Source organism: Rosa rugosa, chromosome 7, assembly GCF_958449725.1.
Source record: "Rosa rugosa chromosome 7, drRosRugo1.1, whole genome shotgun sequence".
Lineage (NCBI taxonomy): Eukaryota > Viridiplantae > Streptophyta > Magnoliopsida > Rosales > Rosaceae > Rosa > Rosa rugosa.
This window is the reverse complement of record NC_084826.1, coordinates 23451210-23477684: the sequence shown is the minus strand read 5'-3', so window position 1 is coordinate 23477684 and position 26475 is coordinate 23451210. Positions and strand designations below refer to the sequence as shown.

The 26475-nt window shown below is 36.3% G+C and overlaps 2 protein-coding genes and 1 long non-coding RNA gene across 11 annotated transcripts; all 3 read right to left on the bottom strand.

Annotated features, from left to right (window-relative positions):
• Window positions 1-2482: 2482 nt before the first annotated feature.
• Window positions 2483-5269, bottom strand: LOC133720415 (peroxisomal acyl-coenzyme A oxidase 1-like). The gene has a single exon (XM_062146700.1). The coding sequence runs from the start codon at window positions 4665-4667 to the stop codon at window positions 2655-2657; it is 2013 nt and encodes a 670-aa protein (XP_062002684.1). The 5' UTR covers window positions 4668-5269; the 3' UTR covers window positions 2483-2654.
• Window positions 5270-5387: 118 nt separating this feature from the next.
• LOC133720414 (uncharacterized) lies at window positions 5388-12558 on the bottom strand. 2 transcript variants are annotated; one of them, XM_062146699.1, is made up of 16 exons: window positions 12462-12558; window positions 12277-12347; window positions 11191-11620; window positions 10799-10892; window positions 9878-10064; window positions 9534-9792; window positions 8655-8870; window positions 8491-8577; window positions 8242-8376; window positions 8011-8124; window positions 7634-7881; window positions 7431-7511; window positions 6936-7161; window positions 6579-6677; window positions 6292-6477; window positions 5388-5729 (listed from the first exon to the last, which is right to left on the bottom strand). In XM_062146699.1, exons 3-16 carry the CDS (start codon window positions 11542-11544, stop codon window positions 5631-5633), a joined length of 2385 nt encoding a protein of 794 aa, XP_062002683.1. In that variant the 5' UTR covers window positions 11545-11620; window positions 12277-12347; window positions 12462-12558; the 3' UTR covers window positions 5388-5630. The 2 variants fall into 2 exon arrangements, with proteins under 2 accessions (XP_062002683.1, XP_062002682.1); XM_062146698.1 differs by having other exon boundaries at window positions 6936-7167; window positions 12462-12556.
• Window positions 12559-14737: 2179 nt separating this feature from the next.
• LOC133722398 (uncharacterized) lies at window positions 14738-20978 on the bottom strand. 8 transcript variants are annotated; one of them, XR_009852692.1, is made up of 11 exons: window positions 20552-20978; window positions 19031-19166; window positions 18698-18824; window positions 18482-18552; window positions 17940-18012; window positions 17299-17352; window positions 17023-17103; window positions 16238-16339; window positions 15685-15757; window positions 15213-15336; window positions 14738-15121 (listed from the first exon to the last, which is right to left on the bottom strand). It is a non-coding gene; the product is annotated as an uncharacterized LOC133722398 (long non-coding RNA). The 8 variants fall into 8 exon arrangements; XR_009852694.1 differs by lacking the exons at window positions 18698-18824; window positions 20552-20978 and adding exons at window positions 19282-19906; window positions 20064-20530 and having other exon boundaries at window positions 19031-19231; XR_009852690.1 differs by lacking the exon at window positions 18698-18824 and having other exon boundaries at window positions 20552-20976.
• Between the last annotated feature and the right edge of the window lie 5497 nt (window positions 20979-26475).

Here is a 26475-nt window from a genome sequence, read left to right as displayed (position 1 = left end):
TCATTATTTATGAAAATGCCACTGTCAAAACAGCTAATGGCATCAATTGAAAAACTACCACCAACGAAAAAAAGAGCTACGGTCGAATAACCAAAAAGCTACTATTGACGAATCAAAAAGCTACTGTCATTTTCAGAAAAGCTATTGTCATTCGTTGACACTTAATGATAAAAAATTGTGACTTAATTGATAATATAAATATTAAAAAAAACATTTATAAGTAATTTGCTATAGTTAGCTTTAAGGTTCGTCCATAATAGTTTTCGAAAAATGGCAATAACTTTTCGGTGTGGGGCAGTAACTTTTTGAATAATGGTATTGACTTCTCCAACGAATGATTTTAGCAGTAACTGAGTCAACCTGATCCATTAGCAAGAAGTCCAAGCCCTAAGACCAAAGAAGCACACAAGTGAAGAGCCAAACCCATTTGTATTACAAATTTCAAATTTCAAATTTCAAATTTCAAATTTCAAATTTCAAATTTCAAATTTCAAATTTCAAATTTCAAATTTCAAATTTCAAATTTCAAATTCAAAATGGATATAATGACAATAATAATTAGTGGACCACACACCTCACACACATCACACATGTGGATGGAGATACTTATTTGTTTTCACACTCACTTACACTTTTACCCTATAGTTTTTTGTATATTTTCCAATATGTTTTCTAAATAACTTCTAATTCTCTACATTTTTATTAGATTGTTTCAGTTTTTTCATTTTATCCATTTTCTCCTTGTTTTTGAACCCTTGGATCTAGGGTATAAGTCCAATTTTGACCCTATAACCCAAGGGGGTATTTAAGCACATTTGCACACACATTTCACAAGCTTAAGACCCATTTTCACCACCCTAGGCCTTTTGGCCGAATTTGGGAGCTCTCTCCCTTCTCACCTCGTCTTCTATTCCTTATCCCCCATTCCATGTGAGCTTGCACAAGGAGGAGGCTCACAGATCTATGGTATCTAGGCCACTATCTCTACACCATGGCTTCATATGGGTAGCAAGAGAGGCCATGAAATTATTGCAATAGCTAGTGACAAGCTTTGCCTTGACTTTCATGGATTTCTCCTCTCTTTCTCTCTCTTATTTCTTGCTTATGGTGTTGTTTGATGTGTATTGATATAGAGTTTATGTGTCCTTTCATGGTTTTAGGGTCCAGTTTAGTTTTGTATGGTTTTAATGAGGAATTAATAAAATTGATGTTTATTCATATGTTTTGTGTACTCTTGCTTTAATTTCTTCACTCTAGATGTATGGTTTAGGTTTCCCCTTCTTAGTCTATGTTTGGTGTGTTGGAATTGGAACATTGAATTGGGGAATTTATATTTCAATTTAAATTATGGCATGAGTATGGTGGAATTTCCCCATTGCATAGCTCTATTTCCATTTGGATTTCTTTAAATTGTGGTTCTCCAATCACCCAATTTTGAGTATTATTACCCTTGATTGTCGGAATAATATTTGAAATTGTTGGGTAGGGTAATTGTTATCACAAGTACTCTTTTCGACCTTATTATTTGTGGTAATAGTTGCTAGAGTGTGTTACAATCGATTGTCAAAATGTAAAGCATTTAGTTTTGAGAACTTATGGCTCTAACAAGGCATAGGGTTTGAAACTAGTATAGGGTAGCCAAGACCTAAGTATTCTCTCCTCTTATTCTTTTTGCTTAGGGTTTGACTACTATTTTATGACAATCAATTTAGTTTTTTTCGACCTCTTAAGGCTAAATGGAAATACGACAAAACATTTGAAGCATATTTTGAATTAATCGTCATCATTCCATATGATTTTAAATTTGTGTGGAGGACCTTGAATTCCATGGTGACCCTTGATGTGATGCATCCCATCATTTTATCTATCTTATTTATATGTCGTAGTTAGTTAGTTTATTTATCAATTTTGAAAAATCCAAAAATATCCTGACATTCCCACTACCATTCATTTGTAAATCCATGTGGGCATGAGCATTACAACCTTTTTTTTGTGTTAATTTCATGGCCCTATCTAGGCCTTGCTTGGTGCAAGGCCGTCTATGTGACTTTGTGTGATGCAAAGTTGAGCTTAAATGAGGCTCGGTACCTTGTTTAACCATTTTTTATTTTTCTATTTTTACTTGTTTGCGCAAGTGATTTTGGGCGACCTAGAACCATATGATTCTTAGCTAGCTTGTAATTCCCGAGGTACAATAAACCGAGACGTAAATACTTCCCATCTTTGATGACCGTGTTGATTGTTACGCGATAGGCGAATGAAAAACGCTCAAATCAGGGCTTTAGTCATCTACTTGGCTCGTTTGTTTCTTTTGAATAAGCAAGCTAAACTTATTTACAATGAAGGGTTCTAGTCAGTTTGTTCAGTAGCTTTGTTCATATGTACTTGGTCCAAGAAAAAAAAAATGATGTATGGCGATTTGGTTATAGATAAGTAATTAAATTATCTATTATTCTGAAAAAAAAAAATATTACCGAATATATAATAGAAAAGTACGACTCATGACTCACGTTAACCGCACTTATTTAGAATAAGACAATTCTTTTTACTCATATTACAAGGATAGGCTCATAGGCCCCATATAAATCATCAAAATTCAATGTAGTATGATATTTTATTTTAGTCTGAATTATTGTAGTATGATATTGATACCTTCAAAGCCTTGCATTTTGGAGCTGTTGCTTCAGCACAGGCTGGATGTATTCATGATACCCATCAGGTACAACAGAGTCATTGAGCGGATCTTTCCATGCTTCCTCATAGAGCTTTGGATACACATTACCGTCATAGCGCCCAAGAACTGAGCCAAGGAAATGATCTGTGTAATTAAATGCATCAACAAGGGCAATAACATTGGGACGAAGCTTGGAATACAGACTCCTGAGTTGATCACTGGCAAGTGAAGCTTGCTTGGGACTGATGCTTCCAGTGGACAGAAAATCACCCAGATGTTTGTGAATAAGATTGAAACAGTAAATGTTGCAGAGGGTCTCCAACTGTTGTTTCACTCCAATTCCTTCAATGTTTTGCTGCAGTTTCTCAATGAACTTGGAAACCACAATTAGTTGGCAATGAGCAACTGCAGCTTCAACTAAATCAGGTGAGAGTTCTGAAAAGCCTTGTAATGGAGTGGCAAACTTGGTGAGATTTTCGGCACAAGCAACCGACAATCTTATAGCCCTTGCTTCAAATGCCTCAAGTATTACACTGGGGTTCAACCAATCCTCAGCTTTTTGAACCTTACAGTGACATTGGATCAAATGCTCCACATGTTCCATATAAGCTGTTGTTCCAATAGGCTTTTTCCCAGTCTGCAACTGAGAAATGGTCTTCATGAGAAACCTTGAAACCTGTAGAAGCAGTACAATGTTATCTCCTTCGTAAGTACAAGCAGGGACAAAAGCAGCATATAACTCAGGAAGTCCACTGCTAGACAAGTAACCATGGCCACCACATAGCTTCCGACATTCTTCAATGCCATCAGCAGCAGCAGAAGTAGTCAAGGACTTCAAACCAGCAGTGCAGGCATGTGCCTCGGGGAGTGTAGAGAAATCGTTTGCTTCCAACTTTTGGATCAAATCTGTGTATAGCCATTTCAACCACTCGCCAACAAATCTGAAAGCATAGGCAGAAGCCAGCAAAGGGAAGAGTCTACTTTGCTGAGTCTTGTAATCAATGACCTGTGTCTCAACACCATTACCATTTTGATCCTTATGTGGAGGACCAAATTGTCGACGAACAGCACTGTACCTGGTAGCAATACATACTGCTCTTGACAAAGCAATGGAAGCATCAGCTACAATGATTTGTCTGACATAAACCATAGCTCCATAAAGCAGCTGCTTCGGAACGTTGGATTCTACATACTTTCCTTGTCTTGTGACCCTTGAGACCTTCATCAACATTTGATTCCTTGGAATGCGCACACGATCGAATCTAACGACACCATTGTCAATGGAATTGAATGCTCCACTTCCAAACTTCATCCCAATATCTCCAACTGTAACACCTGGAAGAGGAAAGTGATCATCCAAGCTCCGAATTTGGACTAGGAAACCATGAACACCATACTCTTGGCCATCAGTAATAAGCCGAGCATAAACAACAGCATGTGTAGCAACCTTTCCCAATCCACCAGGCCACCATTTGCTTGAGGTCAGTGTAGGACTATGGATGATGAACTCATCTGTCTCCGGATCAAAAGTCGCAGTTGTCTCTAGGCCTCGAACATTGGAGCCATGACCAAGTTCAGTTTGTGCATAAGTACCGATTATCTGCATCTTGTTTGCCAAAGGTAACCACTTTTGTTGCTGCTCCTCAGTAGCAGACCCTTTAATAGCAGGCACAAACATTCCCCAATGAACATAAGCATATGCTAATTCATCAACATAGAACCTCAACCATGATGCCTCTTCTTCAGAAAGTGCAAGCTCATTGATCCTTTTCCACACATAAGCTGCTTTTCTCAGAGCACTTTTAAACAACTCCTTCCTGCTTAGCACAGCTCTATTGTCCTTTCTAAAGCCTGGATCGCTGGCCACGAGTCGAGCGATCCGATCAGAGACTTGGAAGGCGTGGAGAGAACCAGCCCAGATGACCTTCATCTCCTCGACACTGAACTGTGCCTTGCTCCTCTCATGCGCCAAATGATCCATTATGCCTTCCATATTTTTCAGACTCAACACAAAACCTTTGCAAATTAATGAACTAAAGGTACTTTAGGAAACCTTTTGCAATAAGGGTAAAAGACCCAGTAATATTAATTAATTAAACACCTTTGATGCAAGTTTCATGGGGTCAATTAGTAGAAGCGCTCACTGAAGAAAGCACCAGCGGAGATAGATTCTTCTTCTGGGACTCCTCTTATTTTCTGGTCCCATTTTAGTAGGTATAATCCAGAAGCTAACCCTCCCAGTCCCCTAATCCCACAACAACCGTCAAAGAAGATACCCTAGGACATGGCTGTAATGGCACAACTGGCTAAATATCTTGTACTATAACGTACCCAGGACAACACCTACCACAAATGATTCATTAGAAGAAGATACCCTAGGACATGGCTGTCATGGCACAACTGGCTAAATATCTTGTACTATAACGTACCTGGGACAACACCAACCACAAATGATTCACACGCCATACACAATAATAAGATAGTATGTACAGTACATATCTTTGCCTCTAGCGCTCTGCTGATAAGATGGATAGTATGTACAGTATATATCTTTGCCTCTAGCGCTCTGCTGATAAGATGGTTAACTAGTCAACTAGTCGAGTAGTTGCCCTTGGGTTGCTCAAGTGGTAATAAGAGAGAGTGAGGAATTATGTTAGGAGTCGGCTAGCTAGTTAAGTCACACTCACTGTTAACAGTAAATAAGAACAATTAATAAAAAGAAAAACTGAGGTCATCATTTCATTTGAACAAATACTCCATGCCTAAAGTTCAAAGCTTTGGTTTACAAAATTGGCAGAGGTGTAGTATACTTTCATATATCTGGCTTTCAAATCCTATCTGACTGTTGAGGTTCTCGTTTCAACACAACTGTTTATTAGCTTTGCTTTCTGTTACCTGGTGGCCCTTGTGATGCAGCTATATCTTTCAACTTGGTTTAGCAGTAAAACACATTTGTTCAGTTCCTGTTGATCAAACACTCTCGAGGTAACCCGAACTCCTTTTTTACATGAACATGTTGCCTCCAAGGGTCATTATGTAACTTGTAATGCAAAACCTGATTAAGGTGAATGAAAACAAGTAAGTGATAAGCAGGTTTACTGTTTACATCTTATGGTCACATAGTTCAATTCTTATTATGATCACATAATGCTAAACTTCTACTTAAAGTTTGAATTTTCCCTGAACTTCCATATGCTCAATGAGTCAATGTCGATCATGGTCACATAATTTAACCTTTGCAGCAGGCAAAGACATCATATTTTAAAATTTATGTCCTACTTTTAAATTAGATTTTCCTGGTTAAAAGAAAGAATAAGGCTTCCTTGCTAAGCTTATTGCCAGAATATCTTTCTTTTTTTTTCATGAGCAAAAACATGTACTTGTGTATTTTTCAACCAAAAGATGGAAACCAATTCATGCCACCTTCTATATAAATTCAACCTTGCAACAATGCTAGCATTGTAGTATATTTTTTTTTTTTGGTAATGAAAAAAAAAAATTTCTGTTGAGCAATACATGCAATAATTTTCATCCAATCCAGCACTGCTTAACAAAAGATGAATTGTGAAATGGAAATAAAATTGAAGATGAAACATCTGTAACAGGAAGATATTTACCTGTACAAATGTTTGAAAGACATCATCTTCAATTAATTGTGAGAACTGAACTGCCCAATCATCCATATGGCCAAAACCAGTTTTTTGCCTCTCTGCTTCGAGCAAAATAGAATCACGATACAAAAACCTCTGCCAGATTTTCTGCACATTTGCTAGCCTGAACTTTATTTCAGTCTCATTAAATGCCTACAGGAATTACAATTCCAAAATTCAGTCTTCTAAAATGCTAGCAACTTCCAATCAAAAGCTTCTACATACCAGTTAAAAAAAAAAAAAACAGTAATTACCCGAAGAATATTTATAAGGTTTGGAATTTCATCTTCACGTATCCGAACAGCAAAACTCTCATAGTTGAGAACATTTTCATATGGCAAGAAAATCCCATCCTAGACATGAGGAAACAGTAGAGAAAACATGAATAGAATTTATAGTAATTTGATGGTTTGGAAGCATCCCAGTTAAATGAAATGGAATGAGGAAAGCTCAACTACCTTTATAACTATGAGAATTTAAAGAATAAAATTGCATATGCAATCTCATTACAAGATGTCAACAGTGACTGATTGGCAAGCATCTTGCGATTAATGACAAATGTTTCAAGGCTCTGATAAGATAGTGAAGAAAGAAGATATGAATCACAGTACCTGAATGACAACAGGAATGCATCCTTGCAAAATACTGTCTTCCATACGACCACTCCAACCATCTCCAGGAAATACCCCGCAGAAAGTGGAACTGGCTAAATCCTCATGATAATTTTCAGACCGTAGTGGAGTAACAATCACATCTTCTGCGTGTTGTTTTCCAAGTTTCCCTTCCTTGTTAGGGCTTGACCCAAATTCTTCTGCTAATTTTTGTCTAATACCCATGCTATAGCTACATAAAGAAATCGGTTAGTCTGATTATATGTAGATTGTGCAATACATAAATCTGTATCAGTAGCTGCCCAGGAAACTGAATTTCTATTACTGCCACAGATTTCTATTACAGAAAACGGGAAGGAATGGAAGATACATGGTACATTCTTGCCACACACACAAAAAAAAAAAAAAAAAGAATAATAATAATAATAATAAATAATAATAATAATAATAAGTAACCCACCACAAACAGGATTTCATACTCTTTAGTTAACTTACGAAGTTTCGGGCCTTCCCTTTGGGTAAGCTGGTCCCAGATTTCCATTGAAGTAGAACAGGGTTTTCCGCATCTCATGAGGCCTGAAAAGAAAGTAATGAACAGTTCCATTTTGTTCTGTGGATTAGGGCATATCGATTAAAGAAACAGCATTACAAAACAGAACAAAAAAGGTATTATTGAATGCTCATGATCGGATATCTACCTGGCCCAAAGTTTTGAGCTGAAAGAGTTGACATCGGGGCTTTTCCACGCAGGAAGCACAAGATCTTTATCAGGGTCAAAGCAGGGATGGTTGCCCCTCTTATTAGAAGAAATGTCATTCCAGTTGTCAGCCCAATAGGCTGTTGTTGAGTGCTTATGTTTCGAGTTTGTGTTACCCCAGTGAACCAACATCATGCTGTTCCATATCTCCTTTGGAGCATAGCAAGCACCTTCATCCCATGAAAAAAACTGCCTTCAGATATAGAGGCGGACATCATTAGCAGATATATTTTACAAAGCAATCTAACCAGGAAAAGACAAGAAACTCTTATTTTGTTCAATTTTTGACACTCTAAGTGATTCTCTCATTCACATTACCCAAATATGGTCTCTTCCAGATGAGCGGTTCCAGAATGGGTACTGTTCAACAATGTGATCATAAGCCTTCCTATAATATTCCAGAGTGAGAGAGCTCCTCAATCCCTTATGTTCCTATGAGTTTCAAACACCGAATACATAATTCAACAAAGCCCATTGGAAAGGGCAATGAATTGAAAAACAAATGTAAAACTGCAATATCTCAAATATTTTAAAAGTCACTAAGCATACCTGCATACTCAAGTGAGGAGCATCATCAGCCCGAGTTATAATGCATGAATCAAGAACAGGAACAAAGAAGAAATCTGCTTCTTCACCATTTAATGTACGATATGGACTAGCTAACATACTTTCATAGAGTGCCATCTGCAAAGAAGCAACAAGCTCAATAAATAATCCTAAGCATCTTCCAGTTTAACAAGATGACTACCAGATTTTCTTTTGTCAGATGTTAACTATAAGTTTGAATTCAAATAATACCTGGGCACCATAGAGCATATCTGTCCACACGGTGGAATTTAGGTCATTATAGATTCTGTTTACACACTCGAACTTAAAGTGACGCCCCTAGAACAATAAAGTGAGAAAATAAGAAACTTTTTCTTAGAATTAATCACATAATCCCGACTGAAGCTAATCCTGACCTCAAGAAGTAGGCTGTTGAAATCTGGGGGTAAATCATAGACATAGATAAGAGGCCTCTTTTTTTTAACCGCAGCATTGAGGTTGACAACTTTCCCTGTCAGCTGTGAACTATCGGGAATGTCAACCTGAGCAGGCCGAAGCCACTGAGGCCACTCTCGAACAGAAGACGCCACAGATGGAATACTGCAATCTATTCCATACCAGCCATTGTTACACTGGAAATAAAAGTCATTTCAGGCAGTAGATATTGACAAAGAAACCAAATTTTTCTACCAAATAAATCTTGGATAGAAAGACAAACAGACGGATATATGTTTCAATAAAGGTACATTATATAAAACAGGAACTTACATATCAAACAAGAAAACTAGCCTAACACTAAAAGTATTATGACAGTACCTGGTTGATCATGAACTATATTTGTAATCTATCTAAAAGGATTTCAGGCAAAAGAATGAATCGATGCACTAAAGGATATAACTTTATTCAGGATTTTCACTATGGAAAAGAGATGGTTTATGTAAAATTATTAGCCAAGCCATTTTCTTAAATCTCCAATAAAATTTTGATATACCAAAATAAATATAATTAGTTTATGCTTTGTCTTAGTGCTTGTTTTCTACATTCCAGTCACATCTTCCTACGCCTCTCAACAACTGAATCAACTTTTCCTATGTTTAGAATCACTCCCTGAAGATGTTTTGGAATTCTGTTTGTTAGAAACTTAGAATTCTTATGATTTAGTATGTTGATGGCATCTTTCTCCTGAAATGGCTGAACCTCAACAGCTATGAATAAGTGATAACATGATGACAAGAATTTTCCTCCTTAAAACGTAAACCAAGGAAACATTCATGAAAAAGGACCAACTCTATTACCTGACAAAATCCACCATGGCAATATCCGTGTCCGGAGCACTGATTAATGCAAGTACATAGCACAGGCACTTCACAGAACCGCCCTGAGAGACAATCATATTTGCAATCGCATTCCTGTTTGAATTGAACCTTGAGAGCATATGCTTCAGCAGGATCGACATTGCACCATCCGGGTTTGCTACTATTTGTTGTAAGAACATTATCCAGGTCATCTTTTGCCCAGTCAGTCAGCTTAGGTGCGCCAGGTTCAGAGGGTGGCCTAAAACATATGTTAGAGGTTTGCGGAGTACTTTAATAATTTATTTATTGTTGATGAAACCCTATTTAGTATCTGATGAACTTACTTCACTTGAAAGCCACATGCCTCTGCCACAGGTCGATTTGGGTATTTTGTGCCTTCCCCACAGAAGCACATTGCTCTTTTTGTGTCACAATGAGCTGAGCAAATTGAGACAACCCATCTCCCATATGGTTGCTCCGGAGATCCAGGGTAGTTGCATTCTAGCTGCAGTGTCTCAGAGCATCCTTCCCCTGTAAAATTAACACATTTTGTATTTAGAGAATATGTTTCATCAGACAACAGCTACTTTATTTGGTTTTCTGCAGTAAAAGAACAGACATGTTTAGAAACAAATCGAAGAAGCCATACCCTTTAGAGCATGTAGTAACTCTATGAAAGTGATGCAATGACAAAAGGTTTCTTTCATTGTGATGCAATATGACCCAATAACTCCAGCCAAACAACATGAATGTCTATGAGCCTATGACACCTAATTACTCTCCAGAATATAAAGCTATACTTTTAAACACTCAGTAGAGGGGGCAAAAGTAATAATTAAAAAATTAAAAACAACTTAAGTAAAGGTATCAGAAAATTTCACGACAAAAAAGAAAAAGAAAGATATCAAACTTTCCTAATAGATACTAAACCATGCAAACCATGTGCTCAACATACGACTGCTTGCTACTGCTGTACTCGTCATATTATAATGCAAACCAAGTTTCTCACTATGCCTGCTACCTGCTGTGGTAGTATGGTTACAAAATATAACCAAGGAGAAGCTAGAAAGATTGGCGAGTAGCTGACATATTAGTTGGCTGTTTATAAAAGTACATAGCAGAAACTAATACCATTATGGTATAAACTCGGTTTGTTTCCAGAGATGACTAATTGGGCATCATACCCACTTCTGATTGCTCCTAATTATTTGAAGTTTTGTATTAATTTAATTACACCGAAAGAAAGAAGATGAAATTTTACTGACCACTATATCCATGAAAGCACCGACATTGTCCCAATTCACGATTACAAACACCTCGACCACTGCAGTCATTTTTGCAGCCACTCCCACCTATTAACTGCCAACAGAACAATTAGTTAACATGAATACTCTTCCCGTAAAAATTGATATTCACCTCACATATCTCCAAGGGCTTATAAAAATAGAAGAATAATAATAACATTTTTGTGTCATCTGGTTTCACAGATTAACTGAGTAAACACCCATTCACCCCCACTTCTCTTCCCACCTCCTGATTCAAACTTGCAAGGTATTCATCTCTATGTTTCTAATTTTCTTTATTCCTTCTGTACATGAATTAACTCCATTATAAGAAATCTACTTCACTCATTCAGAAAAAAGGTTGTTCTTATTACCTCCACAATGTTGACTTCATTAGAAATTGAGCCACAACCAGCAAGCCACCGGCCAATCTCTGCCTTCCATGGTGCTCCACGAAAAACAACTGCCTTGTGCAAGTCAGCTGGAAATTGATTTTCTAAGTCAATAGGAGGTTCTAAATTTCCCCTAAAATGATCCGTAATTGCTTCAGTGGAAGCATTGATTGGGACACAAGAGTTCTGAGTTTGACTAAAGTACTCGAAAGAAGGAACTAATGGAAAGAAGAACAGATGGACTATTGAAGCCAACATTAGTGAAACCAATCCCACAATAGAAGCAATCGCCGCTATCATAGACCATGAGCATTTCCATTTCAGAATAGAAAACATTATCTCAGAAGACTCTTCAGAGAGAAACCCACAACTATATCTCCATCTTCTTGACCCTGAGCCCCTCTATATGCACCTGAAAGATTAACACTTCAGTCTATGACAAAGCCATATAACATAAATCAAAGAGAACCTACGCAAATGAATCATATCAAGCACCATTCCTTTTACCTTCTCCTTTTTGATAATCATATCAACCACCATTCTTTAAAGGATAAGATAAATTATAATCAAACAACTTTCTTTAGAATTCTATCATCAAACTACTAAGATAATGTGTGCAGAAAATTAACATATGTAAATCAATTGGAGTAAACAATCTTTACAGGGAATACTACTAAGTCACTATAAGTCCAGTGGTATTTCTCATCCATTATGTTCGACAAGGTCCCAAGTTCAAATCCCCACTCCCCCGCAACATCAAAAAAGAATGTATGATACAAGAATTAGCAGGAAAACCTTACTAAACAAAGAGCAGCAAAGAAAGCAAATAGCAAACAAGTTTAAACTCCACACAGAACTAGGAAAAAGTTTCACCTGGAAACCCACCGATCACACAAAATTAACAAAAACCACCACTAGTTTGTAATAAAAACAATTCAGAAAACACCTTCAAACTTCTAATGCGTTGCTGTGGTAAATCTCAACAACAGTTCCCAAGTATGTAAACACCAAAATTCTATCAGCTCTACACTGATCAAACATTTTCTGCTTCCCACAAAATGACATTACCTCAGTAAAATGAGTTCCAGCAATCAGAGAGCATTGACTGACCCTCTTTACCAGATCTGAAATGTCAAATTCTGCAAAGAAAGAACCAGGAATCATGAAACAGAGTATTAACAGTAGAACCAAGAGAGTGAACCCACAGAAGAATAATTCAATGGGAAAGCTGAGATTTTGAAAGAGACAAGTACCCAAATTGAAGCAGCAGCTGTTGCTCTTCTGGGGTTCCAGCTAAACCCAGAATATAAAAATCACTTCTTGAATAATTTTCAAGATTTGGAATCTATATATATATATATATATACAGATACAAAATTTGGAAGAGACGTGGGTCAGTGTCAATGCAAAAGCCGCCAAGGGGTACTGATGGGGATTGATTTGAACCAACAGAACAGCTTTTGGCATCAATTCTGTTAAATTGACTGTAACTGCCCTTTTCATTTTCTTTTCCAGAGGGAATGTATTGAGCTGAGAGTGGGTAGTTCTGTCATTTTATACATTTGTATTTGTCTTTTTTATTGATAAAAAATGACTTTCATTGAAAAAGAATAAAGTAGAAATGTGTTCTTGTTTTTTACGATGAGGAATATGTTCTAGAAAAGGGTGAAAAAAAGGGTGATTCGTTGATTGTGTATTAAAGCTCCAAGTGTAAAGCTTAGTTATTTTTTGGGAGGACCAGATAATTTGGCACCAAATTTAATGTATATTGTTGAATTAGGTAATGAGGACCGTGATATAATAATTGCAAGGCGTAATTTCATTTCCGTAAATTAAACGAGATCTATTAAATTTATAGTTACATTTTTACTCATGTATACTTTTGTATATAGAAGTTTTAACTTGGAACGGTACATAGAGAATCTGATATTTGTATTGTTAATTTCATAAAAATTGATGTCCTTACCACCATGTTCATCCAATTGAAGCTACTGGGTTTATAGAGCAACTCATTGATGTGAAAACTAACGAGGGTAAGTAGTGGATGGCATATCTGTGGGTGTTTATGCCATTTTAGAAATCTTGGGTTTCACCAATTAGGAAGGTGATCTAGAAAAAGAAAAAGATGAGAATCAATTTAGTTTGTAATGCTAAAAGTATGTGACTTTTCAGTTTTCACCAAATCTGTGGATGTACAGATAGCATTGCATTTAAAAAAATTATGATTTGCTTATTTTGAGCTAATAGAAGAATATCAGTCAACATAAGGATGAGATCTGAACTGAAAAGGATATGTATTATATTGATGATGATCTGCACCAGCAACATGGAAACCAAGTAAACAAGCCATTAATTAATACAATTTGTTAACAAATCTGCCTCGTTGTGTATTGTAAGTCAACTAGAAAAGACAACCGCGCGATGCCGCGGGAATCGGATTTGTTAGTTGTTAACAATTTTTTATGTAGTGCTTAGTTGTTAAACAATTCTTTTTGTAATTCTGATAAAAAATGTAATAGATCATAGTTACATAAGTTTGAGAAGTATAATTTTAGATTGTAGCTTAAGCAGATTATGACCGATTCATAAACAAAGTCTCTATAGTGCCAGTTTTAATAAGCTACTTGAACAGATTACACATTTGCGAGAACTACAATTACAAAAATATGATTAATGGAACTCTTTCATTTTTAAGATTAAAAAAAAAAAAAAAAAAAAAAAAACCTACTTTAGGTATCATTTGTAAAAATTTACAAATACAAAACAGAATTATTCTCCTATAAATATATATATATATATATATATATATATATATATATAAATTTAAAAAAAAAAAACTGAAAAGATATGGCAAAATTGAAAAAAAAAAAAACAAAACAAAAAAAGACAGATTGTAATTTTAGTTACATGAACAGTGATAAACAGTGGATATGCTGGGAGGCAGATGGAGGAAAATAGAGGTAAAAATGACAGTGGCAGAGTCGTAAAAAAATTCAAATGAGGGCAAAATTGTCTTTTTATTCATGAATAAACAATGATTAATGGCAGCTTCGTATTTTTCCATAAATGCAAGAATAAAATAGACTGTTCATTGTACTTAGCAATGCTGCGGGATAAAAGTAATAAGGTGTGCGAAATAAAGTTGATCAAAAAACGGCTTACATTGTATCATCGTGTACAAATCATCATCGCATCAAAAAATAGTTGATATGATTGCCATGTAAGGAAAAAAAAAAAAAAATCCTATAGCTTCATAGCACTTCCATTTACATTGTTCAAATGTGTACAAATCATTGTTTCATCAAAAAATGGCTGGAATCATTCCAGCACATGAGATTGTCATGTAGGAAGCAGAAAAATATCTTCATGGCTTGCTTGGTCCTTATATTTTTAATCTTGGTTGGCATGGGACTGATGTGGTTTTGATGTGCCTTTGTCTATCGTCGTGTGTAAAGCAAAGACAATATCATCATTGTTATGGAAGTAACCGATTTATCTATGAAAAATTTCTGCTTTGAAGACATTATCCTTGACTTGAGCTAGAAGCATCTTAGTATTTCCATCAATAAACTAAAAACCATCAACAAATGACTCGATGCATCAAACAATACGTTTGTTCGGAAACTATACAATTCAAGACAACTAAAAAATGATCCAAAGAGCTCATAATGTGAAGATCAAATAGTACAAAGAAGATGAACTTTTATCTTGCATTCATAGTCAGAAAAGTTTGCTCCATTTGGCGACATTAACACATTGTGCATTTCAATGGAGCACAACTGAAGGAATCACTCTAACCAATTCTCTAAACTTTCACCTACCTGGACTGTATATGCTTAAATTCCTTGCTTAACGTTCTCTGCAATTTATCATAGCCTGTCTCATAAGGCAGTGCTTAAACATTGACTTGTACCTGACAAAAATACAAAATAAACTGATGTGATTACAAAAAACAACATTGAGTAGAAGTAGCTAAGAATAGTTAATAGAGTTAGTAAATGTACCACTAAATAAAAGCAGAACATTAGTGTGAAAAAAATTTTTGGGGCACAAACCATTGCTGGTGCAAGCTTCAGTTGGAGAAGGAAAAATGGTTACTGTGTATTGCAACTTCCTATTATGAACTTCCTGCAAAGCACACAATTGACAATATCAAGCATTCAAAATGGAAAACACTACCTTAACTAAACCCCATCCTATTTCACATATTATGCTCCAAAACAGTAACTACACTCTCATGATCACCATCCTCTTTATTTAGTAATGCTTATCTGCTCAAATTCAATAATAAAAAAAGTATGAGAAGCTAGTTGATTTTAAAATGCTACTAATCGCTAAATAGGGGCTCCTAGTTGTTCACATAGATTCTTTTAGGCTCAAAATCCCCTTGGGAGATATTAAGCAAATTTCATTCCTTCCAAACCTTGCACATGTCTGTATATGTATGAACAAACATACAATAAATGAATCTCAAACCTCAATGAAAAACAGGATCATGTATTTGTTAACCATTTGCCACTCAGGTATTTGCCACTCATCATGTTTGTATCTGTATTAGAAAAAAAAAAAAAAAGTTGAAACCAAGTGCAATTGATAAAAATTGAATTAGCTAGCTTAGCTGAAGTAACTCTAGGGCTATTATTGTATATCGGAGTAGCATATGCAGTTAGTATGATTTATTTTCATGATGTGAGACCTGTGATGATAATGATGATGGAGTTATGTTAGTTATATCAGACTTGCACTTTACTGAAAGCATGATTGCTTGTAATAACTGAACGCAGGAAAATTATTGAGTATAGTCAAACTGGTTTATAACAGTTTGGTGGAAAATAGCTATAACCAAAAACAATTTTAATCACTTTTAATCATTTTTAAATCAGTTCCAAACTCTTAATTTTTAAGTGAGTTGCAGATTCTTAAATCACTTTTAACCTAAAATAAATACTGCAGAAAAAAGTGTAACCATGCTAGATATCAGTAATTGATCTATCATGCCAGAAAATGTATCTCCTGTGATTTTTTTTACCTGCATTAGCTACAATACTCATCTTTCCTTGTCTGTGTTGAAGAGTTACCCGCTTTCTCTGCTTACTAAATTACCTTGATGATTTGATTTTCCACAGTCGACCTGCCAAAAAAAAAAAAAAAGAAGTAAAAAACAGCACTAAAATCAAGTAACAATAACTACATTGAAATCAATTAAAAGCATCGCGCTTACTGTTTGAACAAATATTTAGTAAAGTTTTCTTGCTGCTACAATAAACTACTGCTGAAAAAAAAAAAATAACCTGCATACTAATCATTCATCACTTCTAAATAGTGAAATCCACTTGCTATTGTACCAGAAAACTGTATCAGAAGCATATACTCACTCCCTCAGTTCATTAGATGAAGCAAGATCAAGACAACTATTCGAAATCTTGTGGGCTTTGCAAGAAAAACGAATCCAGAAAAAAAATGCAAGCGAACATGAAGCTATGTAATGTTAGTTTACATTAGACTCAATCAAAACGCAAATCTCTGGATACAAAACAAAAACGAAGCAAACACCGATTATAACCACTACAAAACTGAAAAACACACATAACAAATTCAAGCTCAATTCCTCATTGTTATCCAAATTCATCATTGTTATTAATCAAAAGAAAGATTAATAACAATGAATACCAACTAATCTGATCAAAAATCACAAAATAAATCCATGAAATCAGGTAAGTCAAACTTGAATTCAATTGAGATAAGAGGCCAAAATTTATCAGATCTGTGATTCAAGAAAAAAAAAAGTGAAACATAGTGATTGATGATACTAACCCAGTTTCTATGGAGCTTGATGTCGGGTTAGATAGAGACTTCCCGGAGCAACAACTTGGCTATAAGATCCTCCAACTGTTCCTGCAAAACCGATAGAAAATAATATTGTGGACTGGAATGCGAAATAAATATGCAAACCAAATGAATTTCCACAAAGAAAGTGCAGTCTTTTTCTGCACTGGAATGCCTCCCCCCGTTCACAAAGAAACTGTGGGTTGCGACTGGATTGGAATGTGAAATAAACCAAAAGAAAGAAATATTAAAAAAAAGCTCCACCTTTTATTTTAAACTCTGCAGCTTTGACACTTCAGCTGCTATTCTGTTTTAAACCTGCACAAAAGCAGTTGGTCAAAAAAAAAAAAAAAAAAAAAAAAAAAAAACAGAGCATATAGAACCAAAAAAATTATAAAAAAAAAGAAAAAGCAAGAAGGTGAAGCATTACCAATTTACCATATCGGTAGTAGTTAAGCAAATTCATTAAGAAATTCAATACTAACATCCAAAATTGCATTAGATCAGCTTTATCACAAACACCCTTTAAATCATATTCAGTCCTTCATAAATCTTCCAAGCTAACCATGGAGTTTAGAATCAGGAAACCAGACCAAAAGTCTCTCAAGATCTACTTTAGGAAAAAGAAAAAGAAAGAACTTTTTCCTGATAAAGAAGAGAAAGAAAAAAAGAAAAAAGAAAAAAAAAAGGGAACATTCTCATAGTTTAATTAACCTATGCATAAGAGAAAAAAGGTTTAAATTAATAAAGTGCAAGCAAAGTTCTTTCTTTTTCAGGAAACAAAAAGCAAAACACTTTTGATCAATTCCATACAATAATCCAACAGATGATTATAAGTTTATAACCTACCTACCTTATTCCATACAAACATATATATTGGTATAAACAAATCAACCCAAACCTACCTTCAAATCTCTGAACCTAGAAATGAACAAAGACACAGCTGCTTATGATTCTTAAGCAAATCCGCGTTCCTTCCTACATGCAACATCATCATGATTACAGTGAAAAAAATGTAAACCAAAGATATTAAGTGAATTAATCAGTCCACATCCATATTATGGCCAATAAGAGCAGGAGACTGTAATAACAGTAAACGATGCACAGAGGAACAGCAGCAGAAATAATGCAACTTCTACACCAAGATGTGGTTCACAGATCTTATCCTATTTCATTTTCAAGGTATATAAATGAACATGCATAGAGAAAAGCTGCAGTTTTAATTTTTGAATGAAGAACAGTAAATAAGAAGCTATAGCAGTTTAGATGTATAATAAAAGGAGAGATTGTTGGAAAACAAACAATATGGAAAGTACTTATTCAAGAATTGTTTCTAAAATGAAAAGAGTAATGTGTGTCGTGTAAAACATATACAATGTTAACAGAAATTCTCAAAGACCTTTAATATTACCCAAAAAAACAAAAGATTAAAAGATTTAAGTTTCACCTGTGAAATTGGAGACAAAACTGATTTGCCTTGTTCTCTTTTCTATTGCAGTGCTTGAGGCTTTACAAAGACTGCAAATTATGGAAAATTAATTTCAGATGAATTGATTTTTAAAAGGTATGTTTGTGACAGAAAACTAAGTCAAAGGAGTTTCACGAATTTTTTTTCCCCTCTGCTACCCATTTTTAGCTAGAATATCTAGGGTCAAAGGCACACCCATTTTTAGCTATCGTTGTGATCCGGGTTGAATTTTACTTTCATTCTCAATCTTTCAATAGTTGCAACATTCAAAAGAGCACCACACTCTTGTAATGTTATTGTCCAGTTTCCCTTCACTTCAATTCTACATAGGCAGAGAGAAAAAAAAATTTACTCACGACGCATTCATAGATACAGATCTATATGTATGAAATTTGGTAATCCTTCAACAAAAGATACAATCTGAGAGACAAAACCCATGCTAGAGAAATTTTACAGAACTCTTAATCAAACAATCCCCAAAAACCGTACCCAACAAAATTTACCGACAAATTAACATCAAGAACTCACCCTTTACGCAACAGCTTCCCGTCCGTCTTTTGTCCTCCTCTTCCTTCGTTCTCGTTCTCTTCTCCCTCTCTTTTTATTTTTCGTCTCGCCACTTTTCTCTGTATTCGATGACCAAAAAGATCTCCTCAAATTTTCCCTGCAAAACCAATATAAGAAAAAAACACGAATCAGAAACCCAACATAGACTGAAATCCAATTCACCTCGTACTCAGATCGTACTATAAATAAGATCAACTCAAAACCCAATTCACCTCGTACTCAGATCGTAAGGTGAAAATTTTCCTTCAATCCGTCTATCAATTCGCACAAACCAAACAAACACACATTCTCCTCCTCTCTCTCAGTCGTTCTTCTTGACCACTGATCTCTCTATACATTTTCCCCCCTTTTCTTGAATACACCGATCTCTCTAGATTATAAATCAAATCTCACTCCAAAGCTCTCTCCCTCCCTCCCTCCCTCACAACAGATCAAATCTCTCTCCGATGATTCCATGTCTATCACTATACCTATCACACAGAACACCGACAACAGAATTGTGATTCAAACCCGCACCCACTGACTTCAACTCATCTTTAGTATAACCTTGACTCACCACCCGAACTCAGTTTTAACAAATGATCTCCCCAGAAACCCCCACAGCACTTTTGTGACTCCCCAAAAACACCTACAGCAATATTGTGATTCCAACCCAAACCCAGAGACAGCTCCGTCATCTCAGAACGCGGATGAACAATTGAAAACAGTATCCCCAACCCATCTTTTAGTATAACCTTGACTCACCACCCGAACTCAGTTTTAACAACTGATCTTTAGCTCCCAATTGCTCTATCATGTTATTTGCCCAATTGCCCATGATCAATTCCCACAATCTTTCTAAGAAAAGCGATCATATCAATTGAACGCAGAAGAAAAGAAGGATCCCAAATAATTGAACCCAGAATCAAACATCAAAGCAAACATCAAATACAGATTGACTTCAATTCTAAAACAAATAGAAATTTTGGAGGATCAAAGATTGAAGAAAGAGTACCAGGTGCTCTCGATCGAATGGAATACCTATCAGCAATCCCTAAATAATTGAGATCGATCTCAAAACAAACCCAGACGGATGCAGATCGTCCTCCAAAACGCAGGCCTTCTTCCTCTCTCTGGCTTTCTCTCGTTCTCTCTCTCTCTCTCTGGCTTTCTTTCGCTCTGTCTCTCTCTCTTTTTTGCGCATCAATTTTTATCAATTGCACTTGGTTTCAATTTTTATTGTGTAGATGAGAGGAATCAAGAACTTAATTTGATCAGCCTATATTCTCTTCCTCACAATGAGACGAAAAACCAAAGCAACTAATTTCGAAACAGAAAGATTGATTTCAACTTGATGTACACAATAATGAGATATATTCCAGAAAACTGAGCAACTCGATTTATCAATTTCCATTTAGTGCAAAAGAAATCAAATTCTATACGAAATCCCACAGCTTGTCAGCTACAACAAAACGCAAATAAATATAGAGAAATTACACTTACACTTGTTTTGGGGCAACCGACTTTTAAAGCTGAAGCCAGTCTCCAAAATTGCCAAGTTTTAAGCTTCACAACAACTTTAACTTCTCAGACCACAAAAAAAAAACACAACTTTAACTTCATCGCCATCTTCTTCTTATTCTGCTTCAGTTGCATCGCCCGGAATAACATCAACATCGCCCTCTTCTTCATTGTCCTCCTCCTCTTCCTCATCTTCACCTCTCTCGTTGTACGAATCAAAATAGCAAAGCCTTTACGATTGGGTGGAGAGTAGATGAGGGTCGGAAAGAGAAGGACTTTGATTCGATTGGGTTAAGGTTTTGGATAATTGGAAACTGGGATCCCAAGCTTTTTCCGTTGTTGATGTCGGTGGCTCACTCTGACTGTAAACAGAGGCTTCCAGACCAGACCTCATGGTTATGCTTATCCACACACCAATGGCAGCCTGAAATTGCGAGAACAATCCAAGGGCAAAATCGGCATTCCACTGTACTTAGAACAGTGTAACAGTGCATCGACGCTTTATATATGTATAATGACTACCTCCATGGATTCTGTTTTGTTATCAATAGTCTTCTCCTTCTGCTTGTGGGGGGAGCTATATGTATTCATTTGTATATCGAAAATTCTTCAATACACGGCGGTGGAACTACACATACAGCCTGAGAGACACGTGGTGCAATCCAAGCCGTCTATTACGTGGGGTCAGAAATCAACTCATCTGGGCCATCAATTGAAACAAACTTTCTTTTGACAGTCAACGTACGCCGTGAAGCAAAAACAGATACCGTTCTCTATAGGTGAAAATTTTAGATGGTAAAAAACAAATAGCTGGAGGGAAGGCGGACAAGGATTTGGGGGTTTTGCACTTCAAAAATCGTGATGCTGAGACCGCAGAAGAAGCTAAAGCCGTCAGCCGATCTATCGCCGCCGCTAAGGATCGATGATTTCGGAAAGAACCACGATCAATGCTGAGACAGCAGAAGAAGCTGAAGCCGTTGCCAGATCTATCGCCGTCGCTAAGGATCGACGACCCCGGGAAGAACCACGATCATTCTCCGAGTCGAAGATGGGAGGAGTTAGACGTGGACTGTTTGGCAAATGTGTCTGCCAAAGTCTGAAACTCGGAATGGTTGTTGTACCTCTTGGTCCTCCGTGGTTTTAGAAATCTTTGAAGGCCTTTTGGGAGATTGAGCAATTATCTAGTGAGTGCTTCAGATTTTCTGACATGGAGATAGAGAGAGAAAGAGATCAGTACCCGACAGGAGTCCGTCCAGATCAACCGCTTTGGTTTGGTTCTGCTCGTCCTTTATTGAGTGAGTGAGTCGGCTGCATACAAACTTTAAACGCCCTTTTCTAATCGCCCTTTTCTTATAATTTGGGCAAATTTGGTTTGCTTAAGTTTACGTTTTTTCATGGATTGTATAGCGCATTATTTCAATGTGAAATGATAGTGCCAGTGGTATTCGTAAGGATGAGAGCAAAGTTTGGACTTTTGATAGACAGATAGCTTGTGTTTATTTGTCTGATGGTGTTGCATTTAGTAATTTGTCTATTTAGCATTTAAAATCCTGCACGGATTTTAGAAGTCATTGATTGAAACATGTAGTGGTAGTCTTGGGTATGAACACAAATTTTCTTATATAGTTTCGCTGTTTTAACCTCACAGTCTCTGTTCAGCAAGCTTTCTGTAGAGAAGTTACATAACTCAGTTTGTCTTTTTATTGATTTTAGTTTTGGGTCTGGCCGTCTGGGTAGAAATTGTGTAGGGGGAAGGACGGTGTTGCTCGCCCTGTTGAAGCGACGTCTTTTTATTGATTTTTCTTTGTTGAGTTATACAAAGAAAAATATGAGAATTGAAAATATTTTTTTTTAAGAATTAAGTAAATAAAATTAAGTCTAAATTTTATTAATTCAAATTTATCTTTTACATAATTAAAATTCTAACAGATAAAAAAAAATTCTACAAATAAATGATTAAGAGTGTTATTGCATAGCTATTTTTAAAAACATAATAATATATCACAAGTGTAAATATTTTCAAACATCCTTGTTTCGATACAATGCTAATCAACTAACTAGCACACTATTCTACAATAATTTAAGAGACACCATGAGAAACCCTAGTCTCTCCCAAGCGGCGCTCCTCTTTGCGCTCATCCTAACGCAACTTGATTGCGACGGCGACAAAAACAGCGGCTCCGGCTGCATTGAACCACCAAGAAATCTCTCTCTAGCCCTTCTAGAGGTGGATGGCCCTCTCTACCTCAAGGATAAACCTCCTTACTTCTCCCAATCTTTTGATCGAATCGGTGTCGGTGGAGCTCTCTCTCTCGAAACCATAAGGCTGCATCACTTCGTGGACGGCTCCACTCTCGGAGACTCTTCCATTCATGGTGGGCACTTGCGGCGACGAGGCTGGCGATTTTGGTATGGTCTGGTGAGGGCGTCTTGGTCCGCTGCGCGGGGAATCGAGGTCATCTCCCCATCTGGGAATGGCCACTTTGATGGCAATGAATGGGATCCAAATCGGATTGATGATTTGGTACAGCCAGGAGGTCAGACTGGCTGGGTGGCGCCGATTTGGCTGGGGCTCACTTCTTCTGTGGCGGCGCTGGGCTGTCGATTGGGCTTGGTTTCCATGCAAAGGTCACGACGCTTGGTGGTGAAGCACAGAGAGCGACACAAACTTTCGGAAGCCGATGATTTGGAGGCGGTATTGGAGTTTGTCGGCGTCACTGCGATGGTGCTTCGGAGCGGTGACAGCAGGAATCCGATTCGGACTTGGATGCCCAAATCATTATGGGTGGCGATGCCTTGGGGTTGTAGTTGGACCCAAGTTCAATTTTGGTTCTTGATAACGTCGAGGGCAGGATTGTTCTCGGTGTGGTGGTTGTCTGATCAGCCAAATTTGTTGGCGGCGGCGTTGACGCGGTGGCCAACAACGAAACTCATTTCGAGCCTTAAGCTTGTTGGGCCTCTCTCTGGGCTGGGTGCCCTATTCGGTTTTGGACTTGGTTTGTTGGGGTCCAGAATCCTTAATGAGCTTCTTGGGCTGCGGGCTGAGCTTAGAGAAGACATATTTTGGGCCTGGCTTTATTGGGTTCAAAATGACGGTTGGGTTTTATACCCACTTTCTAGTTAGTTGTTTATGTGAACTTGCCTATTACTATGCGTACTGTTTCATAGTTAATAGGCTCGCTTTGAATAAGTGAGCATGAAATGTCGAATGAATGGTCCTACCCTATGTATCAACGTGGTGTGAACTGCATCACAACTTCTTGTCTATCTGTACATGGTAGCGGAAGGATATGTAATGGTCATTCTGGCCTTACCGTATTAATGAAATCTATATGATTCTTTGTCAAAAAAAAAAAAGTGTAAATATTTTCATGTTCATTAACATTTAATTCAATGTTTCAATGATTAAAATCATTTTCTCAAATTTTTTTTTTTTTTTTTGCATCATTGATATAGCTTAAGCGAACGAGTATGAGAGTGCGGGATCGAACAAAGCATCAACAAGAGGGGCGGGTTAATATTTTGAGTAATTCTATTAATGTGTATGAGGATCGAAGTCAGAATAAAGATGACGATGACTAATATTTTTAGTGCACTTCACTTCTATATTATCTCATCCAAATCCAATGGTCGGACTAATAAATTTATATGTCCACCCACTACGTTGATCAATTATTAATTTAAAACACACTAGTGGGAATATCAAATTTTTTGCATAACAAAAAAAAAAGAGAAATGAAAAATGAAAAATGAAAAATGAAAAATGAAAAATGGAAGATTTGACATTATATGTATAAGTACGTTGTAAATATGCTACATGTGAAGCCCCATATATTAGTAGTTTCGGCCTTGATAAAGGCGTCAACATTCAAGACTAAATTTTTTTGTAGGTTGCAGAATAATGACAAGTTATTCTTCCCAATTTTTCTTACATGGATTGACAGAGGCGAATGACTTGCTAATTGGAATTGTGAGAAAATGGTTACGAGCATTTTAGTTTAATAGATATTTAGGGTTTATGGTTGATCACGTTGTTCGAGGTCCAAATGATGACAAAAATAGCTAAAATTTTTACTGTGGTCTTTTCTTCTTTTCATGAGAAAATCCAACGGTCGAATCGGCCAAATTGTATTTCACCCACTTTATAGGTTTCCCCCACCTTATAGGTTTTTGAAGGTATACTTTTTCTAACCAATAAACAAATTAAACCATATTAGTAGACATATAAGAAATTTGTGCAATCAAAAAAATTGAAATTGAAAATCGATATATTTGATATTACCCATGTATTTATAACAAATTAGTATGTACTATATAAAAAAATTAACTCGTTTCGTCATTGTTTTGACATCGGTCAAAGCAGTCAATCTCATATACGCTTATACTTCCCTATAAGGGGAGCCGAATCACGAGGATATAAATGTCCTGAATTTTTTACATGCGTTGACATAGCTCATCCCCACAAGAGTGTGAGCGCTGACGGATTGAGAAAAGAAGTTGTGAATAAGTGGTTAAGAGCATTTTAGTTTGATGGATATTTAGGGTTTATGATTTACCATGTAAATCAATGACCATATGATGACGAATATAGGTAAATTTTTTACCATGAATTTCTCTTCTTGTCATGAGAACATCCATTAGCAAGCATATAAGGATTTTGTGTGATCCGAAAAATCAAAATTCAAAATTGATAAATTTGACATTACACATGTACTTTCCGCACATTAATAGGTACTATGTAAAAAAATTAACTTGGTATGCCATCGCTTTAAATCGGTCAAAGCGGTCATATTTATTATCAGGTTTAGGGTTCACATTGTGGATTGAGATTGAGATGGTGACGAAAACAAGTAAATTTTTTACCATAACCATATTTCTCCGCTATGATCACATTCAACGGTCGAATTGGCTAAATTATATTTCCTCCACCTTGTTGGTTTTTAAAGATATATTTTTTCACATATTCAATAAACAAGTTAACCCGCTTTAATAAGTATATAAAGATTACGTGCAGTCCCAAAAATAAATATTGAAAAATTGATATATTTGACATTACTCATGTATTTATCACGTTGTAATGTGTAATGTGTAAAAAAGTTAGCCCAATCTGTCGTTGTTTTCAACAACGGTCAAAGCTGTCAACCATATACACGCTTATACTCTCCTAAGGGGAGCATAATCACGAGAAGATAAATCTCCTAAAATTTTCAAATGGCTTGACATAACTCATACCCTTGAGGGTGTATAGTGCTGAAGGCTAAAAAAAAAAAAAAAAAAAAAAAAAGAAGTTGAAAAGGAGTGGCTACGAGTGTCTTAGTTTGATGTGTATTTAGAGTTTAGGGTGGATCACGTAAATTGAGACTCAAATGACGACGTAAATAGTTAAAATTTTGAACACAGTCATTTATTCTCATCATCATGAAAACATCCAACGGTTGAATTGGTTAAATTATATTCCCATCCACATTGTTGGTTGTGAAAGATATATTTTTTTTCATATAACCAATAATGTTAGACCGCATTATAGATTTCGTGCAATAAAAAAAATTGAAACTAAAAGTCAATAAATTTGACATTAATTACACATGTATTTAGTGCTTAGTATTTGGTATTAGGGAAAATTCTGCCATGCTCCAAAGTCCAAACATGGCTCCAAAGAAATGCACGGATCCCACTATATAAAAGACAAGGTGAAAAAAATTATTAGTGTATAGCCAAAAAGATCTATAGTTCTATACCCAAAAAGACAAGGTGAAAAAAATTAATGTGCCTACTAGTTGTTGATGCTAAAAAATTCAGCTATCAGGCCCAATTCATTTCTCGAGCCCAATAAGCAAATCATACTGACAATCATCATGCCACACATGTGGACCCCAGCCATATTCACGCATTTGGGGCTTGCAAGA